The 20,562-nt window shown below is 40.8% G+C and overlaps 1 protein-coding gene across 1 annotated transcript in view; it reads right to left on the bottom strand.

The window, feature by feature from the left end:
- The window catches only part of ywhag2 (3-monooxygenase/tryptophan 5-monooxygenase activation protein, gamma polypeptide 2), a 47,019-nt gene extending 27,914 nt beyond the window's left edge, over nt 1-19,105 (bottom strand). The window contains exon 1 of the mRNA XM_060943712.1: nt 18,866-19,105. Within this exon, the coding sequence (XP_060799695.1) occupies nt 18,866-18,952 (87 nt within the window). The 5' untranslated portion in view covers nt 18,953-19,105. The remainder of the gene's footprint in view (nt 1-18,865) is intronic.
- Nucleotides 19,106-20,562: the final 1,457 nt, after the last annotated feature.

The raw sequence follows: 20,562 nt of genomic DNA, 5'->3' as shown, positions 1-20,562 counted from the left end.
AAACTGTTTTTTTCTCATCCTTATACTTCCTGTTTCATGGACTGTAACGGATTTGCTTATTTAGTAATTTTAATACAGAATTTACTTTGAAATTATAATCAGACACTCCAACGCCCCCCCCCCAAAAAAAAAAAATCGGCCGTGAAAAAGGTGGCATCCGCCAAAAGGCACGCTGTTTGCATCCCTGCAGATACATTGATACATTGTAGATAATAACAATATCTTTGCGTTCTATGAGAATGCAAAGATATTGTTATTATCTACAATGTATCTATTTGCTGGGGACGTTCGTGAACATCAAAGCTGCCACTTCAGGTCATTTTGAAAGTGAGTGCAATGTAGACCATAGAAAACCATGTCACAACATGCCTGTCATGTCAACTTTTTTTTTGGTTTGTTTGTTTTATTGACGGGGTTGTCCCCGAGGATTTTTTTTCAGCAGAGATAAAAACCAGAGGGGGGGATGATCCCCCCCATCCCCCCCAGCAAATCGCACCCAGGGTGTATATGACTCTCTGGCCTTAGTTAGGCAAATATATGTATGCATGCCACATCTGTACCAACTGAGCACATTATCCCAGCAATAAGAAAGAAAACAAGGCATGATAGAAAATTTTTTATTGTTCAAAGTACAGGGTGTATATATATATATATATATATATATATATATATATATATATATATATACACACATACACACACACACACACACACATAAGTGCTGTCAAAAATGTCGCGTTATTAACGCGTTAACTTGACTCAATTTTAACAGCGATAATTTTTTTATCGCAAGATTAACGCTCTGTGACATGATGCCACCCCCTGCACAGCCAGAGTCCTCTGGCCTCCCCCGAAGAGCCACGGTGCTCGGCTTAGGTTTCGTTTTCCCATCGGCGGCTCCAGCCCCACTTTGCAGTGGCTGTGACAAGACGTGTTATGCTCTGCAATAAAAAAATAAATAAATAAATAAAAACATTGGTACAATCAGTGTTCGAACTATGCCGATATTTTCGGGGGGTCCCTTTTTTTTCCCTTGGGGGGGTGCTTGCGCTTGTCTCAGAGCGTGGCTCTCCATCGCGCGCTCACTTCGGATATGCAAATGCTTCCTGTTACACACGATTGCTATGTCAATAAACATCATTTTGCCAATATTTTAGAGACCCCCCAACATTTCCCAAATCATGTTTTCAAGGGATCTCATGTCTGTTTCAGGGGATCTCGGATCTCCCGAGTATCCCCGTAGTTCGAACGGTGAGCAAGCCCATTCACTTTTTTATGCTGATAAGAGAATTACAATGGTTTTTCATGTGACAAAAATGTGCGATTAAATTGCGATTAATCGCGAGTTAACTATGACAGTCGCGACATTAATCGCGATTAAATATTTTAATCGCTTGACAGCACTAATATATATATATATATATATATATATATATATATATATATATATATATATATAGGCTTTACATTAGCACCCACCCACCCGCCAAATGCGGGTAAAATTCGGCTTTGGCGGGTAACGACTTTAGTCTCACTAGCCACTTTGGCGGGTGGTTTATTCTGTGGTATGACAATATATTTTAATTGTAGTTTTCTCTGAAAGCATCTGATATAATAAACGCATTGCAATGTAATAGTATGCGCCTACAACTCCCATGAGCACCTGCATAAACATTCTGACAACACATTAGAATTGTTTAAAACGTTCGTTAACATCTCAGATAAAATTAGTGATACGGTAACCTGCGGTTAATGAACAAAGCAACAAAGTTGCTGACGACTGACAAGCGCACTATGTGGTGGCATATAGCTGGAGTTTCAAACCCTGCTGCTAAGGAAAAAAGGGGCAGAGATGAGCAGGGCGGGAGCAGCATTTTAAAATCACCAAGGTCCATGATGCGCAAAGCGCACGCCGAAACAGCTTGATGAAAGTGCGCTGATGGTTACCATGGAAACCCCGTGTCTCCTGCACTGCGTTCCTCCCCTGAGTCGCACACTCATTCGCTTGTGTGTTCTTGGTCTCAGAGCCGCGCGCACCAAACACACCCAGAAGACAGAATCAGTGTTTAACATCATTAACAATGCACTTTTTATGGAGACGTTTTAATGTTATACTTTTTTTATCCAGTTGAATATTTAGCATACAAATGCATTTTCAGCTCTTAAAAATGACTGAGGTCCGGACCTCGGGGGCCTCAGAGCTGGCTATGGCCATGGAGATGAACATGACGCTAATAGGAAGATAAGACAGTTCAATGACAAATGGAAGTTCGGGTGAGATTGGCTAGTTCATAGCAAAACCGAAAATACCGTGTGAAGACTGTAGAAAGTATGGCAAAGACAGGCACCAGCAATTTTAAACTCGAAACTATAAAGGACCACAAAAAGTCAAATGCACACATTGGTACTATAACATCAAAACAGGCGAAAACAGCTGGTTCACTACAGGACAGCATTGCTTTCAGTCCCTGGCTGTCATGAAGTCGGCTGAGCTGGAGAGGATGGAGCTGCTGTTTAGAAACATTCACGCGATTGTAAAGAAGTTGATCTTGCCCCAGCTATCAACTTATGGCCTGCTGGAAGCCTCAGGTCACGAAGACCATTTTTCATGGACCATTCAGGCTCATCTGATGATGAATGTAATGAGGACATTTAATCTCTCTACACATGTTCTCACACACACACACACACACACACACACACTTAATAGATAATACATAATATAATACTTGATAATACACATAATACTTGCATATCAAAACATCAAATGTTTTTCAATGATAAATGTTTTGAATTGGACTTTTAATATTAGAATCACTTCAGTTGTACTGAATGTTGTTTTTCATATTATACGATATTTCATATTGTAAGGGGCTTGAATTTGAGTTCAATAAACAGAATACTCTGTTTATATTTTTGTCTGAATTGGTTGCATGTTTTCATATAGGGAGCTACCTTAACAGCACTGAATACTTGAGTGCTACTGTAGAGATACATTATACACTGCCATTCATAATTAAATCTAGATCTTCCGAACTTTAACGTATCATGGTGAAGAAAAAACTGCGATTTCCTGGCAACAAAATTGTGGCTAGTGAAAAGGCTGAATGGCTAGTGACTCGGGAAAACCACTAGCCACAGTGAGCAAAAAAGTTAATGTAAAGCCCTGATATACACACAGCTGCATTCAGAAGGTTACTTACACGTCATCATGGACATTAATGTCATTGCAATATTGAGCTTTCAGCGATTTCATTAAACTGTCTTTTCTCTGTGGCAGAATGATTGTACAACATATATCTTTAATAGAAAAAAAAAGAATTTGGAGCACAAGTTTTATTTTAGTTTGGCTTTTCTGAAATCAACACAGGGTCACAATTAATACATACAGCCACTTAGATTATTAATTCAGTGGTACTGAAAGTTCCAAAAAGTTTTATTTTTTTATTTTCATTTTTTATTTTATTTTACTTGCCAAGGCATCTTAACTTCCTGTTAGTGATCATGATTGACTACAGCTGGTAGCTTTTCTGTGCCAACATAAAAAGGCATAAAAAGGGTTTGTCTGATTAATACACACAGTACAACAGGACAGTCCAAGGAGCTCAGGACAGACCTTAGAAAGCAAATCATAGATTTACGCCACACTGGAATGTCTCATTTCTAAACAACCACAGTCCAAGACCATCAGTTCAAACAGCTGTTTAAAGGTCATAGGCAATGGTCGGAGGTGAAACGTAGAATATCAACTTTATTGTCTAGAAGAACGACCCAAAAAGTGAATTCAAATTTTCCTAGTGTCTAATTTGCACCCTAAAATTGAATAAAACGGTTAAAATATACTGTTTTGCCCAATTTCCGAAGGTTTGTTTACATCTCACTTATGTGCACTTTCACCGCCAGGGGACAGTCATCGTGACGTCATTTAAGCCAAACAGACTGGGAGCAGTTCTGGGTTTACTTGTGAACTGAGCACACGTGTATGGACTTTGGTCGTGAGAGGCTGTGTAAAATGTCTGAAAGCGATAGCGATTTTGAAGTAGAAACTCTCCAAATTAAATAGAGAGGTGAAACCATATATGTATGAACCTATGGCTGTTGCGAAGCAATCGGTGATTGTAGCTCACTGGTTTGACCATGCAGCCTCAGAATCGGACAGCGACTCAGCCGACTCTGATTGCGGTGCCCGGACCGAACAAGACTTGTGTCCAAATGATTTATCCTGGTAGTTGTGATAAATTCCTACTTTCGTCATAATACTAAATAAGAGCCCTTTTGAAGAATAATTAGACCGCCCTACCTCGTGGATATAGGTAACAATTACTTGACAGTGCGCCGGTAGGCCACATTAGCCTGCCATCCGCGGCATTATACTATTTATAGCCTACTCCAAGCGCAGAAATATCCCCTTGTCTCATTTCCACAATGATTGTACAGGATCCCTCAGGATTCTTGACTTGTCAATTGCAAGCAAAAGTAAAAATGTTTACCTCCAATCTTCTCCTTTTTGCTTGAGCATTGCTGCTCCGTTTCTTCTTTGATGGCTTGATTTTGTCTCACGCGCACAATCCACTCTCTCCGCCTCGTCTCCTCTTCCGGAAAAAAAAAAAACCCTCTGGCTTCACGCACACAATCCACTCTCTCCTCCTCATCTCCTTTTTCGGAAAAAGCCAACCCTCTCGCTCCGCCTCTTCTTCTCTTTCAGAAAAAGCCAACCCACTCACTCCGCCTCTTCTCCTTTTTCGGAAAAAGCCAATCCTCTTGCTCCGGCTCTTCTCCTCTTCCGGAAAAAGCCAATCCACTCTCTCTGCCTCTTCTTCTCTCTCGGTAAAAGGTAAAAACCTCTTCCTGAACCGGTCCCATTGTTACAGTTCACTGCACAACAATAAGGCATGGGGGTTTTTCTTTGGAAATTCCTGAACGCGCATCTGCACTCAAGCCAAACGGCAATGTAAGTAAATGATGTAAATGATGTCACGTGCCAAGTGGTCACGAAAATAGCCGAACAGAAATTCGCCACGATCCATGCTAACTTATTTTAATTATTACTTATTAACAATACTTCTTGGGACCAGAAGAAAATTACAGAGGATTTTTTAACATATAAAGTTTCAAATGTGCATAAAATTAAAACCGTTGCCTATGAGCTTTAAGTACAAGTTATTGGGAGGTGTAGCCACTTTGCCAAGCTACTTTGGAAGAAGACCTAAATTGTCACCCTCAGCTGAGAGGAAACTGGTTTGAATGGTCGGGAGCAACCCTGGAACCATCAAGCCACAGGCCTGCCATGAACTGAAAGTTGCTGGAACACCAGTGTCACTGTCTACAATCGAGCGAGTTTTAAATCATCATGAACTGAGAGGCTGCCATCCAAGTAAGAAGCCTCTGCTCCAAAACTGAAACAGTCCTGACCTCAACCCTACCAAAAATATGTGGACTTTGCTTAAAATTCAGGTCCGTGTCAGGAAAATTTATTTAAAACAGAAATATAATTGAACTCTACCAATTCTGCCAAGAAGAGCGAACAAATATCCAACCAGAATTCTGCCAGAAGCTTGTTGATGTCTACCAAAAGCATCTGATCAAGGTGAAACTTGCTAACAGACATTTAACCAAATATTGGGTGTGCTGTATGTACATTTTTCATCCTGTATGATAACCATGTCTGTGTTGATTTCAGAAAACCAAAAATAAATTAAAACTTGTACACCAATTCTTGTTTTTATTTTTATTAAAGATGTATGTTGTACAATCATTTTGCCACAGAAAAAGAACAGTTCAGTGAGATTACTGAAAGCCCAATAATGCCACGGTCAGTAACAGTGCTGAAAACCTGAGTTTGGAGCAGACATGGAGTACCAAGTACCACAGCGCCCCTCATCTCCGGAATACTAACAAGTGCACTTGTCTCCTATTTGCCAGTAATCACTTCCCTATATAAGCTCAGCAGTCACAAACACTCACTGCAAAGTATCATTCTGTGTCTCCGTACCTGATCGTACCAAGCCTTCTGACTTCCTGGCTAGCTACTTGTGTTTTGACTCAGTTTACATTTATTTTCTGACCCTGTTTCCTCACCTGCCCTTTGACATCTCATTAGTTGGTCAACTGACCCGTGCCCGTCCCAACAACGTCTTTAGCTTACTGATTTAGATTTGTTTACAGTTTGCAATGCACCCGCTCTCCCCTGCACTTGCATCTGTAAGTGCCTGCACACTGACAGGATACTTCACCAGCAATGGATGCAAAAGAGGACACAAAGCAAACTGAGCTCAACACTCAGGGGCGACTGTTAGGAGAGCATCAGCAAAATGATAAGCAATCTTAACACCAGAATGTCACAACTCACTGCTGTTGTTTTGCAGGCCATCCTGACATGCCCCTCATCCTCTGCTGGTGTAGCCCAAATGGTTCTGCATCCCGAAAATATTCAGGGGAAGTTTCTGACTGCAAGGGATTTCTTTTACAATGCTCCCTATATTTTGCCACTCTCACAGGAGCCACAGAGGAACAGAAGATCGCCCAATTCTTCAGTCTTCTCACAGGCAAGACTTTACAGTGGGCTAGTGCTGTTTAGGAGCGTGGGGGTGAGGACACTACCTCATACAATAGATTTATTGAACTGCTCAAGTGAGTTTTTGATCAGCAACCTGAAGGTGTTGAGGTCAGCGAGAGCCTGCTAACAATCAGACAGGGAGATAGGAGAGTGGCTGAGTATGTACTGAGTATTTTGCATGCTAGCCGCCAGTAGTGGCTGGAATAAGCCTGCTCTTAAGGCCACCTTTCGTCAAGGTCTATGCCCTGAAGTGCTCACTGAACTGGCATGCCGTGACAAACATCTCACTCTAGACTCCCTCACTGATCTGGCTATTCGCCTAGACCACATTCTGAGAAAATGACCCATGTTACAGTCTCCTCCAGCCCTTCCTATGGCTCTAGAATCCCCAACTCCCATGGAGGTCTCTCATGCTCACCTACAACGTTCAGAGAAGGATAGGAGGCACTGTGAAGGATTATGCTTTTACTATGGTGAGTCCAGCCATCTGATAGCCAAGTGCCCAGTTTGCCCACCAAACCCTAAGAAGGAGAGTCATATCTGTCTAGAAACCAGTCAACCCAGCCCAGTGAGTCACGAAACGGTTCACATTCTCTAAAGATGCCTGAACTGTTAAAGCTGCCAGACTCGACCCATGTTCTCTCTGCCTTCATAGCCTTAGGGGCAGAGGGGAACTTCATCAGTAGCACGATCATCCAGAAATACCCATGGAAGAACTCCAATGACCAGTAAGCCTTAAGGCCATTGATCGGGGTCCCACTGGTGAGGGGCTTGTGACCACACACACACACACACACACACACACACACACACACACCACCCCTCGAAATCCATGTTTCCTTGTTGGTCATTCATACAGCCCATCATGATCTCATCTTGGGGTTCCCATGGCTCCAGCTTCACAACCCTCTCACTTCATGGCAACATAGAGAAATTCTTCAATGGTCCCTGCCTTGCTTCCAGAACTGCCTGAAACACCCACAAATCTCGATATTGTTCACCTCAGTGGAGAGCCCACTGTCTGACCCCTTAGACAATATTCCTTCATGTTACCAGAGACATGCTGGAGAGGTTTGTAATAGCTTGCATAGACGACATCCTGATCTACTCCGCCGACAAAAAAATCGCATCATGAACATGTAAGGTCAGTACTCGCCTGACTCTTGAAGAACCACTTGTATGTTAAAGCAGAGAAATGCGAGTTTCACATCAGTGATGTAGTCTACCTGATATGCAGGTACACGCCATATACCCACTGGGAAAGGTCAATGACTTCCGTATTCCCTCTTAAAAATGTGTGAGGATACATAACATCATTTTATGACAGAGCTTTTACACTTTCATTCATTAAAATCACTGTCTGTCTGCACTGACCTCTTGGACCTCTGGGGCTTCTGTTGCCTGTGACCTGTTGCCAAGCAACAACAATGCACTTGCTTGGTGGTCAATCTCATTTGAACACATAAGAAAATTAACGAATGCAAATCACAGAATTGAATGATGAAGTGAAAACAAAGTCAAACGACACTGAGTGTTTTCGAAAGCTTGCCCATGAAGCTACTGCTGCTTCAAGTGACACGAACTTTAAGGTTGGAAAAGAAGAGCCGTCCTACATAGTACTACAGAGAATGAGCCCGACGCTAGTGTAACGTTACCTGGTAAGTCAAATTAGCATACGTTATCATTAACGATAGCAGGAGATCTTGTTTTGTTTTTCTTCGACAATGGTTTTGAAGATAAGTGCGCTTTTTCATAATATTCTGTAAGAAATGAGTGTTGGTGACAGAACTGCAGAAATATTCACTGTTTATACACTATATTGCCAAAAGTATTTGCTCACCTGCCTTGACTCACATATGAGCTTAAGTGACATCCCATTCCTAATCCATAGGGTTCAATATGACGTTGGTCCACCCTTTGCAGATAGAACAGCTTCAACTCTTCTGGGAAGGCTGTCCACAAGGTTTAGGAGTGTGCTTATGGGAATTTTTGACCATTCTTCCAGAAGCGCATTTGTGAGGTCACACACTGATGTTGGACGAGAAGGCCTGGCTCTCAGTCTCCGCTCTAATTCATCCCAAAGGTGTTCTATCGGGTTCAGGTCAGGACTCTGTGCAGGCCAGTCAAGTTCATCCACACCAGACTCTGTCATCCATGTCTTTATGGACCTTGCTTGTGCAATGGTGCACAGTCATGTTGGAAGAGGAAGGGGCCAGCTCCAAACTTTAAAAACAGTCTGCATGCCTAGGTGCTTGATTTTATACACCTGTGGCCATGGAAGTGATTGGAACACCTGATTCCGATAATTTGGATGGGTGAGCAAATACTTTTGGCAATATAGTGTATATATATATATACACACACACACACTATATTTTTTTTTGACAGCACTAATATATATATATATATATATATATATATATATATATATATATATATATATATATATATTAGTGCTGTCAAAAATGTCGCGTTATTAATGCGTTAACTTGACTCAATTTTAACAGCGATAGTTTTTTTATCGCGAGATTAACGCTCTGTGACATGATGTAGGTTTTTCATAAGCTTTTGAAACTGCCAGGTACTTGGAACAGAGACTTTGCATAGCAGCTAGACTGTAATGCCATGCCCCGCACAGCCAGAATCCTCTGCCCTCCTCCCCCAAAGAACCAGCGCGGGCAGGGCGTGCTAGTAGAGATGGGATTTATGGCTCTTTGATGGGATCCGCATCTTTGTGATCCGTTCTTTGAAAAGAGCCGTTCAAAAGACTGGCTCATTTGGCTCTTTTTAAATATCAATTCAGTTTTAAGAAGACAGCGTCTAAAGAAGCCAGATCCCTCTGAACTGTAAACTCAATGCTATCCCAGAAATCCTTCCTGTAATATGCAAATTTGGCCGCCTCTGATTGGACAGCGCGACGCATCAACAGGCAGAAAGTGTAAAAGTACAAAATGTGTTAAGTGAGCTGAAACAGTAAAGATCAGATTCAATGCAATATTTATCAACGAACAACTTAAAGTTAATATAATAGTGTACTTTATATTATAATCAAGCATGTCAAGCCTATCGTCACTGTGTAACCTGTCTCACTTCACTCATGGTTCTTTTGCTAGCCCCGGTGCTCGGCTTAGGTTTCACTTTGCAGTGGCTGTGTCAAGACGTGTTATGCTTTGCAATAAAAAAAAAACATTGGCACAAAGCAAGCCCATTCACTTTTTTATGCTGATAAGAGAATTACAATGTTTTTTCATGTGACAAAAATGTGCGATTAAATTGCGATTAATCGCGAGTTAACTATGACAGTCGCAACATTAATCGCGATTAAATATTTTAATCGCTTGACAGCACTAATATATATATATATATATATATATATATATATATATATATATATATATATATACACACACACACACACACACACACACACACACACACACACACACACAGTGCCCCTTACAAAAATATTCATACCCCTTGAACTTTTTCACATTTTTCCACCTTACAACCACAAACTTAAAAGTTTTTTATTGAGATTTTATGTGATAGACCAACACAGAGTAGCACATAATTGTGAAGTGAAACAAAAATGATAAATGGTCTTCAAAATTTTAAACAAATAAAAATCTGAAAAATGTGATGTGCATTAGTATTCAGCCCTCCTGCGTCAATACTTTGTAAAGCCACCTTTTGCTGCAATTACAGCTGCAAGTCTTTTGTGGTATGTCTCTACCAGCTTTGCACATCTAGACGCTGAATTCTTTGCCCATTCTTCTTTGCAAAATAGCTCAAGCTTAGCCAGATTGGATGGAGAGCGTCTGTGAACAGCAATTTTCAAGTCTTGCCACAGATGCTCAATGGGATTTAGGTCTGGACTTTGACTGGGCCATTCTAACACATGAATATTCTTTGATCTAAACCATTCCATTGTAGCTCTGGCTGTATGTTTAGGGTCATTGTCTTGCTGGAAGTTGAATCTCCTTCCCAGTCTCAAGTCTTTTGCAGCCTCCAACAGGTTTTCTTCCAGGATTGCCCTGTATTTAGCTCCATCCATCTTCCCATCAACTCTGACCAGCTTCCCTGTCCCTGCTGAAGAAAAGCATCCCCATAGCATGATGCTGCCACCACCATGTTTCACAGTGGGGATGGTGTGTGTAGGGTGATGAGCAGTGTTAGTTTTCCGCCACACATAGCGCTTTGCATTTAGGCCAAAAAGTTCAACTTTGGTCTCATCTGACCACAGCACCTTCTTCCACATGTTTGCTGTGGAAGCTCCCTACATGGCTTCTTATGCCTGTCTTTCAACAATGGCTTTCTTCTTGCTACTCTTCCAAAAAGGCCAGATTTGTGGAGTGTACGACTTGTAGTTGTCCTGTGCACAGATTCTCCCACCTGAGCTGTGGATTTCTGCAGCTCCTCCAGAGTGATCATGGGCCTCTTTGCTGCTTCTCTGACCAATGCTCTCCTTGCTCGCTCTGTCAGTTTAGGTGGACGGCCATGTCTTAGTAGGTTTGCAGTTGTGCCATACTTTTTCCATTTTTGAATGATGGATTGAACAGTGCTTCTTGAGATGTTCAGAGCTTGGGATATTTTTTTTATAACCTAACCCTGCTTTAAACTTCTCCAGAACTTTATCCCTGACCTGTCTGGTGAGTTCTTTGGTCTTCATGATGCTGTTTGTTCTTCAGTGTTCTCTATCAAACCACTGAGGCCTTCACAGAACAAGTGTATTTATGCTGAGAGTAAATTACACACAGTAGGACTCTATTAACTAATTAGATGACTTCTGAAGGCAATTGATTGCACTGGATTGTATTTAGAGGTATCAGAGGACAGGGGGCTGAATACTAATGCACACCACATTTTTCAGATTTTTATTTGTTTAAAATTTTGAAGACCATTTATTGTTTTTGTTTCACTTCACAATTGTGTACTACTCTGTGTTGGTCTATCACATAAAATCTCAATAAAAAACTTTTAAGTTTGTGGTTGTAAGGTGGAAAAATGTGAAAAAGTTCAAGGGGTATGAATACTTTTGCAAGGCACTGTACACACACACTGCTACTGATAACTGTTCATTATTGTTAATTATTGTTGATGTCATTGGCTGTTGAAAGTCTTGTGTTGCGTATAATAAATTGACATGTTGATAACATCATCAGTCTATCAGAATGCTTTCAATGGACATATTGTATGCATTAGTAAGTGTGATGGTGCTTATGAGGTGTTGCTTCAAGACAGGTGTCGCTCCGGGACGGATGAATGCAAGTATAACAGTATACCCACTACAAAAAACTAGACTATACCACTGTTTCACGTCCACCAGATATCCTTCTTGGATACATCATCAGTGCAAAAGGTGTAAGCATGGACCAGAGCAAGGTCTCAGTGGTCACATTCTGGCCAACTCCCACTACCGTGAAAGAACTACAATGCTTCCTGGGGTTTGCAAATTTTTATCACCGCTTCATCTGTGGGTTTAGCACGATCACCGATCCTCTCACAACCCTGCTAAAGAAGGGGCCGTGACACCGCCAGTGGAACCCAGCAGTTCACCCACTCTCCCCTGTGCTTGCATCCGTAACTGCCTGCACCCTAACAGATGATATTCATGTCTTTGTATGTAAACTTCTGACTGCAACTTTTTATGTATTCAAATATAACAATTCACATTCCATTGTTGCATAATTTGAGAAACAACTTTCCTAATAATTCTGGATTTATTTGGAATCATTGATCCTCACTGGCAAATGGCATTGATCCTCAAATGGCATTCTACTGTGCATACAGATTGTAAAACACGACTATCTTGTGAATATGAGTCTGAAACAGTAGCATTCATTTTATTCAATATTTTAAAATCAGCTGCCTATTTTATACATTTAGCATAAGGAAAGGGATTTTGTTATTAAATTGGTAAATTTAATGAAAGGTAAATAATTTCAATCATGTGTCAGGCGTTTTATTTTAAACAAATAAAGTGGGCAGTTACATATATGCTAAATATATTAGCCCTGTTTTATTTTAATATTTTAATCAGTAAAATGACATCAAAGTATATTGTGCTAGCACTGAAGTTAATTTCAAAAGCTTATTATAACACAGTTATTCCTATGTATCCAGCCTAGACAAGGCAAGCCTTGTTTGACTGGACCACCATAGGCTGCATGGCAGTATTGTGTCCATGTTGTATTTAATTGGCTTAAAGGAAATCGCTAATGAGAGAGTAGAATTTGATTAGTCTCCAGTGTTCTTCTGCTGAGACCAAACACCAAGCTTGCTAAACAAATAACAGTGTATAGAAGTTTGAGAAATAACAGCTGAGAAATATTACAGTTTGAGCTACATCATCATCCATTTGTCAATATATTCCTGCCTTCAAACTGTATACATTATTGCAACAATCCATCATCAGGCATGCAAACTGGTCAGGGGTGAAAAAGGTGAGAAGGATGCACGGGGACACGGCACGCGCGCAAAAGTACATTTCGTAGTCTATGTTACAAAAAAAATTGCAACCAGTGACATCTTGAATTTAATACAGTACAAAATAACTTTCCATAAACATGTCTTAATAAGTTACTGTTGAGTGGCCGGTAAATTGTACCATTTATTTGTCAGTGGCCGGTAAAGTTTGATATTTTGTGAAGTTAATTTTCACCCCTGTGTACAACACAGTGGGCTATTTACAAAAAGGTATATATTACTGCCTGTGCTATCTAACAGACGTACCCCAGAGGACACACCTGGCCAATCCCTGTCTGTCAATTTTCTTAAAGACATCACCTATGTGAAATCAGGGGCGGATCTAGAAAAATATTTATGGGGTGGCAAGAGGGGGGCAGGAATTTTTGAGGGGTGTCAACGTATTACAGACATGTATATATACTGAATTTAATCACAGTTTGACGACAAATAGTATGTACACACTACAAAAGGGCACAGACTGCCATTTACAAACTCATACAGATAAACTTAATCTCATGCCTTTATTGTTCACGAAGAACACACATTCTCAGATGAGGTCTATACCGTTTCTGGACAGTTTTATACTGTATATGCAAAAGAACAGACACTAAAAAACAACAATAATAACACTGCTTCAAGTTCAGCATGATTTAAACCATTTACACCAGTGTCACATTTTATAGTTTTTTTTTCCTCACGCTTTGTAAAGGCTCACCAGTGAGCATAACATGAACTTGTCATGCCTACAACAGCTGAATGCGGCGATTTCCATGTTGCTCAGCAAAACGCTTCACAAATTTATCAAGATCTAATGCTTTTGTGTGCTTTGATTCAATGCTGAGTACAGCCAAACTTGATAGTCTCTTTTCTGTCATAGTCGACCGCAAATAAGTCTTTATGAGCCTGAGAGATGAAAAACTTCGTTCACAGGATGCACTGCTCACAGGCAAGACAACCTCTATTTTACACAACCTGAACAACTCAAAAAAAAAAAAACATCATCTTGGTATGGGTCCAAAAACAGTGAACTCCATGAGAGTGGTAGGACTCTCCTGTTCCCCCTTTTTTCTGTCTAGTACTCTCCTCGTCTGATGTAACTCATGTTTAAGATCCTCAATATTTGAATCATAAGCTTCAGCCAATAGCAATGTTTTCCTTGACAGACAGTGAATCAATATTAACTTTTGTGGCCGACTTTACACAAAACTAATGTCAGACCTAGCTAACATTAGGCCAAAAAAAAAAAAAAAAGTGTGTTTCAGGTAACATGAAATACTAAAATAAGGTCGGTAGGTAGGAAATTTTTTTTCTTAATTTGTTTTATTTTGTTCGAAAAAATTAACACAAGTAAACATCTTACAAAATAGTATTTTGACACAGAATCCTTTATACCACACATCATAATAAAATAAGTGTTTTAAATCTTTAAACGAATAAAAAAAAATATCGCAAGAGTTCGAGTTATGATCTGCGGAAGCGTATTGCTGCCACACTCAAAAAAAAAATAAATTGGCTTAGACTCAAGTAATTACGTGAAAAGATATTAACAGAGTTATCACGTTTTTACAATATATTTATCATGTAATAACATATCACGTAATTTCATGATACGAAATTATCACGTTATTTCATGACATTTTCATGTGATAATGTGAAAACACCTTATCAAGAAATAACGTGAAAATATGGTTTAACGTCCTAGGCTAGGCTACTTCCATTAAAAGCAGACGGCCTCGCCTAGCCTACTGTAGAACTTGGGTCGAGCAAAAACACGGAGCAAAAACATGGCTGAATCCTGAATGACTCCTATTTGTATAAATAGGGGACTACATAGGCGGCAAAATGTAGTGTTTTTCCCTGCCATGGAAGTGCACTTGTATACTGAAGAGGAAGCAATTTGCATTACAGCCAGGAGGGCTGATAGAAGTGGCAAAACATTTTACTTTTTATCGTTTCTTTCACAACTTGAATGCGTTGAAACAAAAAATTATGACAAACTAACGCCACTTACACTAAAATATCGAGGGAAATTTGTAATAAAAACTTTACGGTCGGCAATTTCGACGCGGAAATTCTCGATCGGTCGGGTTACCGGAAACACACTTTTTTTTGCCTTACATGTATAGTTAGCTAAATAACCTTCTCCAACCTGATTTTTATCCTCTCAAAATCAGCATCGCAACTATGCTAGCACTGTTCATTCATTATAATTTCATTTTTTGATAGATAGTTAATCAGCTTTTACCCCTTTCCTCCCGTGTCTCCTTTCCTCGCGACTCCTGGCTCCCTCGCTTCGCGCCTCTCAATTTTCCAAAACAACCAATCTCTGGCGTTATCTCGTGCTGCATTCGCCGCAGTCGGACATTGGAAATTCGCGCACGTAAATGTCAAATTGGCCGTAATTTTTCTTTGAATTCGTCGCTGCCAACTGGGGTAGCAGCAGGGGTGGCAAGGCTTTCTTTTAGAGTGGCATATGCCACCCCGGTAGATCCGCCCATGGTTATTCACCCCCGAGCGCGCTGGAAACTGTTCCATTGGTATTCAGATTCAGTCGCGAGATGAGGTTGCCAGATCTCTCTATAAAAAGGTGACTTTGCGGTCTGAATCTGTGGAATATTCGTAAGCGAGGACTGGCAACCAGCAGTGGGTTGCGCACCAGCTGATCAGAACTCCAATGGAAAAGAAGCGTGTTAGTAACTGTTTATCTCGATTGGCTGTAACCTTGTAAGTGAAATGTTTGGCAACAATAGCGTTGTAGCCTGCCTACCCCCCCCCCCCCCCCCCCCCCAAAAAAAACCTCTTTGGATCTACACGATTCACACAAGTGACCTATTTTGGGACCAAAACGGCGAATTTCGCCGAAAGGTGAGGAGTTTGCATGTGTGCATCATGCAAAGAAGGAAACCTCTAAGGAACCTACAGATACACAATTTTAGTTAAGTTACCTATAAGGATCTGGAGGGGAAAACATGCCATTGTCAACCCAGAGTTATTTGCAAAAAACAAACAAACTGCAATCTGCATTATTTTCTCTGCATTCACATTAAGATACTTCTGAAATTTCTGTTGAATATTTTACATGTTCCAACTGTGTGGATGTTCAATCGTCCAAACTGCAGACTGTGTAAAAACTACTAACCAATTGTTGCACAGGGGGCAGAAATAATCAAAGCAGATGTGACAGATTATGGGCTGCAAAAAATTATTGCAGTAGCAGTGGAATTCCTTCTACTCAACATCCACTCAACTTTGTTCACATGTTCTACCTTACACTCAAATCATAGTGTAGACAAATTAATTTGGTTAACAGTAAATGACCACAATCCTAGGTGGTGTTTACATTAGACCATATCCGTCTTGTTTTCTTCGCGGATGCACTATCCGTTCACATTAAAACGCCGGGAAACGACTCCACAGGTGGAACAACTTGAATCCGCCAGGGCCCACATATTCAATCCATTACGTATCTGATCCGGTGCTGTGTAAACATTGAGGAACGAGGATACGCTGTGCTGAGCTCTAGCTGACGTCATCATTGGACAACGTCACGGTGACATCCACCTTCCTGACTCGCTGGCGTTGGTCATGCCACGTTGGTCATGTGACGCGACTGCTGAAAAACAGTGCGGACTTTCACTTCCTGCTATTTGTCCCGAATCACTGCTCGTGCGCTTCACTCGCGCGCTCTGTGAGCTGCGCAGGGCCGGAGTGCGCACCCTCCAGAGGGCACTCGCTGTTCAGGGCGGAGTGATTTGGAGTGCAGGATGCCTGCGGAGCCGAGCGTATCCGTGTATTGGCGTTGCTGTGTGCACACGAATCGTTTTAAAAACGTTAATCTGATGATCCGCTGATACGGTCTAATGTAAACACCACCCTAGTTTTAAGGCTTTCTTACTGAAAAAAAAAGTTCAGTCTACATGTGTATCCATTTATTGTTCATTTAAACAGTATCCTTAAAATGGTAACAAATCCTATGCGATAAAACAGTTTTCAATTTCACAATACACAATTTCAATCCCAGTTTGTCAAAAAGTATTGCTACAACAGAAGCAATATTTTTTGACAAACTGGGGTTGAAATTGTGTATTGTGAAATTGAAAACTGTTTTATTGAGTAGGATCTTCTGTTGTAGCAATATTTTTTGGCAAATTGGGGTTTAAATTGTGTATTGTGAAATTGAAAACTGTTATTGCATAGGATTTGTTACTCAGACTGTCTGGGCAGATACTTTTTCAATTGGCAGCACTGTCATAATTCCAATATAAGGATCTGATTGTTAATTAATTGTGATTTATTTTTACATTCATTAACCCTTTTCAGAATAAGCATGCAAAGTATGCTTAATGATGCATATGGCTGTGTGCAGAATGCTTAGTTGCAATTTTATCTGCAGCTTTGGACAATGATGGCTGCTTATTTTTATGTTGCTTAAAGTTGATAAATACCTGAATTGAATTGAATGAAAAAAATACATTCAGTGCTATTGACAGAAACCAAAAGCAGATATTAATTATCACCCACCTGACTTGAACAAACAGTGTAAATGCACCTTGTGCACTTTAAAATTTGATTTTGAAAACAAAGGTTTAACATAAAATTAGATTTCCTTCATAAATCACAGCTGTTTAACAGGCACGGAGAAATGCTAAATCAAAAGTTTTAAGAAGGGAGAAACACAATGGCTACAAAGACATGATGTCAACTGTAATGCAGAGGCGGGGAAGGTCTTTGCGCTGCATGCCTGTATTTGATGCCTCCTCAGTGTGTGCAATGAAAAGATCAGATTAAAATCCATGTGTCCTTGCCTTTTTTTCCTTAACAGAACTGACACAAGATGCTGACAGATGCAGATCACATCATCTAAATTCCTCTAAAGGCCCTGAATTGAGAATGACTTAATAAATCATGTGGAAGAAAAACAGTGTTTAATGCTGCCGATGATAATAACAAATCAAGTCATTCAGTCATTAGGTTCCTTTATATACATATTAAAAATATGCTATTTACACAATAGCATGGAATCAGTATAAGCATATACTGACATAATCACCTGAACTAAAATTAGAACAAGTAAGGGCATGAATGGAGAGAAAGCAATGTGGGTCCCACTGCAATATGACAGTGATGGAAGCTTCGAGAACGATTTCTACCACCTCTGAGTTGGCTTAGAGGGGAAATGCACATTTGTGGGAAAATAACACACACACACACACACAAATACAACCTTGGTGAAACCATACTAATTTAGTCAAGATAATACAAATGACATAAATGTGTGTAAGGTTTATCTTTTGTCTTATCCAGATGTGGAGGTTTTAAACATTAAAGCTTACCCAATGACGGGAATGAATGAATGACGGGAATGAATGAATGACGGGAATGAATGAATGAATGAGCTCAGCCAGCAAATACTATCAAACCGTTTTATATTGAGAAACATATTGTCCACATTGCCCTTTAAAGAATTAAGGTGTCACTAGAACATATTTGGTAACATTTTGTGTCGCTGTCTTTCTTCATTCATTTGACTGTAAGCTAGAAGACAGAAGGCACCGCCCAAGCAGCACAGATAATACACCCAGCCCGTTTCAATGCTCTAATAATCAAATGAAAAAAAAAAACATGCAAAGACCCATATTTATATGGTTATTTTTAAGACGCCATATCATATAGACGGGATGTAAACAGGAGTATTCTGTCCATTCTGTAACAGTTATCCTAACAGCTTTTCTAGGCGACGCGGACATTTGTGTGACAGTGAAAATCATAAAAGAAGACATAAACGTAAATAATTGTTATCGCCATCAGATTTGTCGTCAGAAATGAAACTGGGAGACTTACCGATTTCATGGCTGCTGCCATATCGTCATATCTCTCCGCCTGCTCAGCTAGTCGAGCTTTTTGAACCAGCTGTTCACGGTCAACCATGTTTAATGTCTGGGTTGTTTAATCTGCTATATGAGTGAAAATTTAAATATGCTTGGTTTTTTATGTCTCTTTTCTCTCGTCACTGTAATTAGGTGAAGCAGCACCGCTCTGCAGCTGTTCCTCGCCGTCTGCTCTGGTGCCGACGGGGCCCCTTTAGACCCGCCCACTCTCTTCTCCCTCCGCCCCACTCATCCCGCCTTCTCGCGCGCTCTGCGGCCCTACGTCAGTGTTTAAACCTGGCGCGCGCCTCACGCGTGATGTAACTAACGCTCCTTATGTGGGAAGCCGAAAGCTAGTAAATCACTACTCCGATCAACCAATTAGAGCAGTTTATTTTCCAAAACCTCTTTACTCCGTTTCCGTTTTGAACATTTGTGATTCTATAAGATTTAAGATTTGTAAGTTGGTTCTGATTTGTTTCTTTTATATATGCCCACTGTAGCCACAGATTCCTGTTTCTGGCTAACGGAAGTGGAGCTCATTTACAGTATTTTGCAGTAATTGCGGGGTTTGACATGACGTCACATCCGCCTCATTCAAAATTTTAGCTGGTGGTCTACCAAAGCTCAGTTGAGAAAGCGCGTTGCTCGCATGAAAAATGCCTTATGTTTGTGTTGTTTTAGGTTGTTCGAATCGATCAAACCGTGAAACTGATAAAAGTTTCTTCAGGGTTCCCCATGAACTAATAAAAAGGGTGAACGAACACAGGATTTCACAAGGACTGAACGGGGCGGTACTCCAGAACCCCTGCGGTCGGCGCGATCGTTTTTTTTTTTTTTTTCGGTCGGTGGATAGCGCATGAACGGGGGCTGCGGTTTTTGGCATAATCTGATTTGTGACTGGGTCTGGAGGGGATCATGGATGAGGGTAGTGGTGGGGGTGGAAATGAGGATGAGGCATTTAGAGAGTTGCTACTGATAAGGAAGGGGGGTAGTCACCAGCAGCAAGCGAAAAGGGCTTTTTCAGATGATGAGGAAGGAGAACGAACAGTGAGGTTGAGAGTGTGGCAGGAGGATGAGCTGAAAGTAGTGGTTGGTTTTAAAGAGGGCTGTGACATTGGTAAAGTTGGACTTGTTACATTGACTAATGGTTTGAAAAAGGTTTTGGGAGAAGTGGAGAGGGCGTATCTGATGAGGAATAGCAGGTTGCTCATTCAGTGCAAGAATAGGGCCCAAAGGGATAAGGCGCTGAATGTTCAGTCAATTTGCAAGCTGGATGTAAGTGAAGTAAGGGTGTTTGGAGAACGGAGAGCAAGAGGGGTGATATCTGGCATTCCCTTAGGGGAGAAGATGGAAGATCTCAAGAAGACAATTAAAGGTGGGACAGTGTTGAATGCAAAGAGACTACAGGCTACGCGGGATGGCGAAAAGAGGGATAGCACGTCTGTGCTATTGGAATTTAAGGAAACAGTACTGCCAGAAAGAATTATGGTGGGATACATGAGTTTCCGGGTGCGAGAGTATGTCCCTCCACCAGTGAGATGCTATAAGTGTCAACGATACGGGCACATAGCTAAAGTCTGTCATGGTAAGCAGCGATGTGGGAAGTGTGGAGGAGAACATGAATACGGACAATGCGGGGATAGCGATGTGAAGAAATGCTGCAACTGT

This window comes from Neoarius graeffei, chromosome 17 (assembly GCF_027579695.1).
Source record: "Neoarius graeffei isolate fNeoGra1 chromosome 17, fNeoGra1.pri, whole genome shotgun sequence".
Classification (NCBI taxonomy): Eukaryota; Metazoa; Chordata; class Actinopteri; order Siluriformes; family Ariidae; genus Neoarius; species Neoarius graeffei.
The sequence above is the reverse complement of the archived record's forward strand: the minus strand, read 5'-3'. Positions and strand labels throughout refer to the sequence as shown.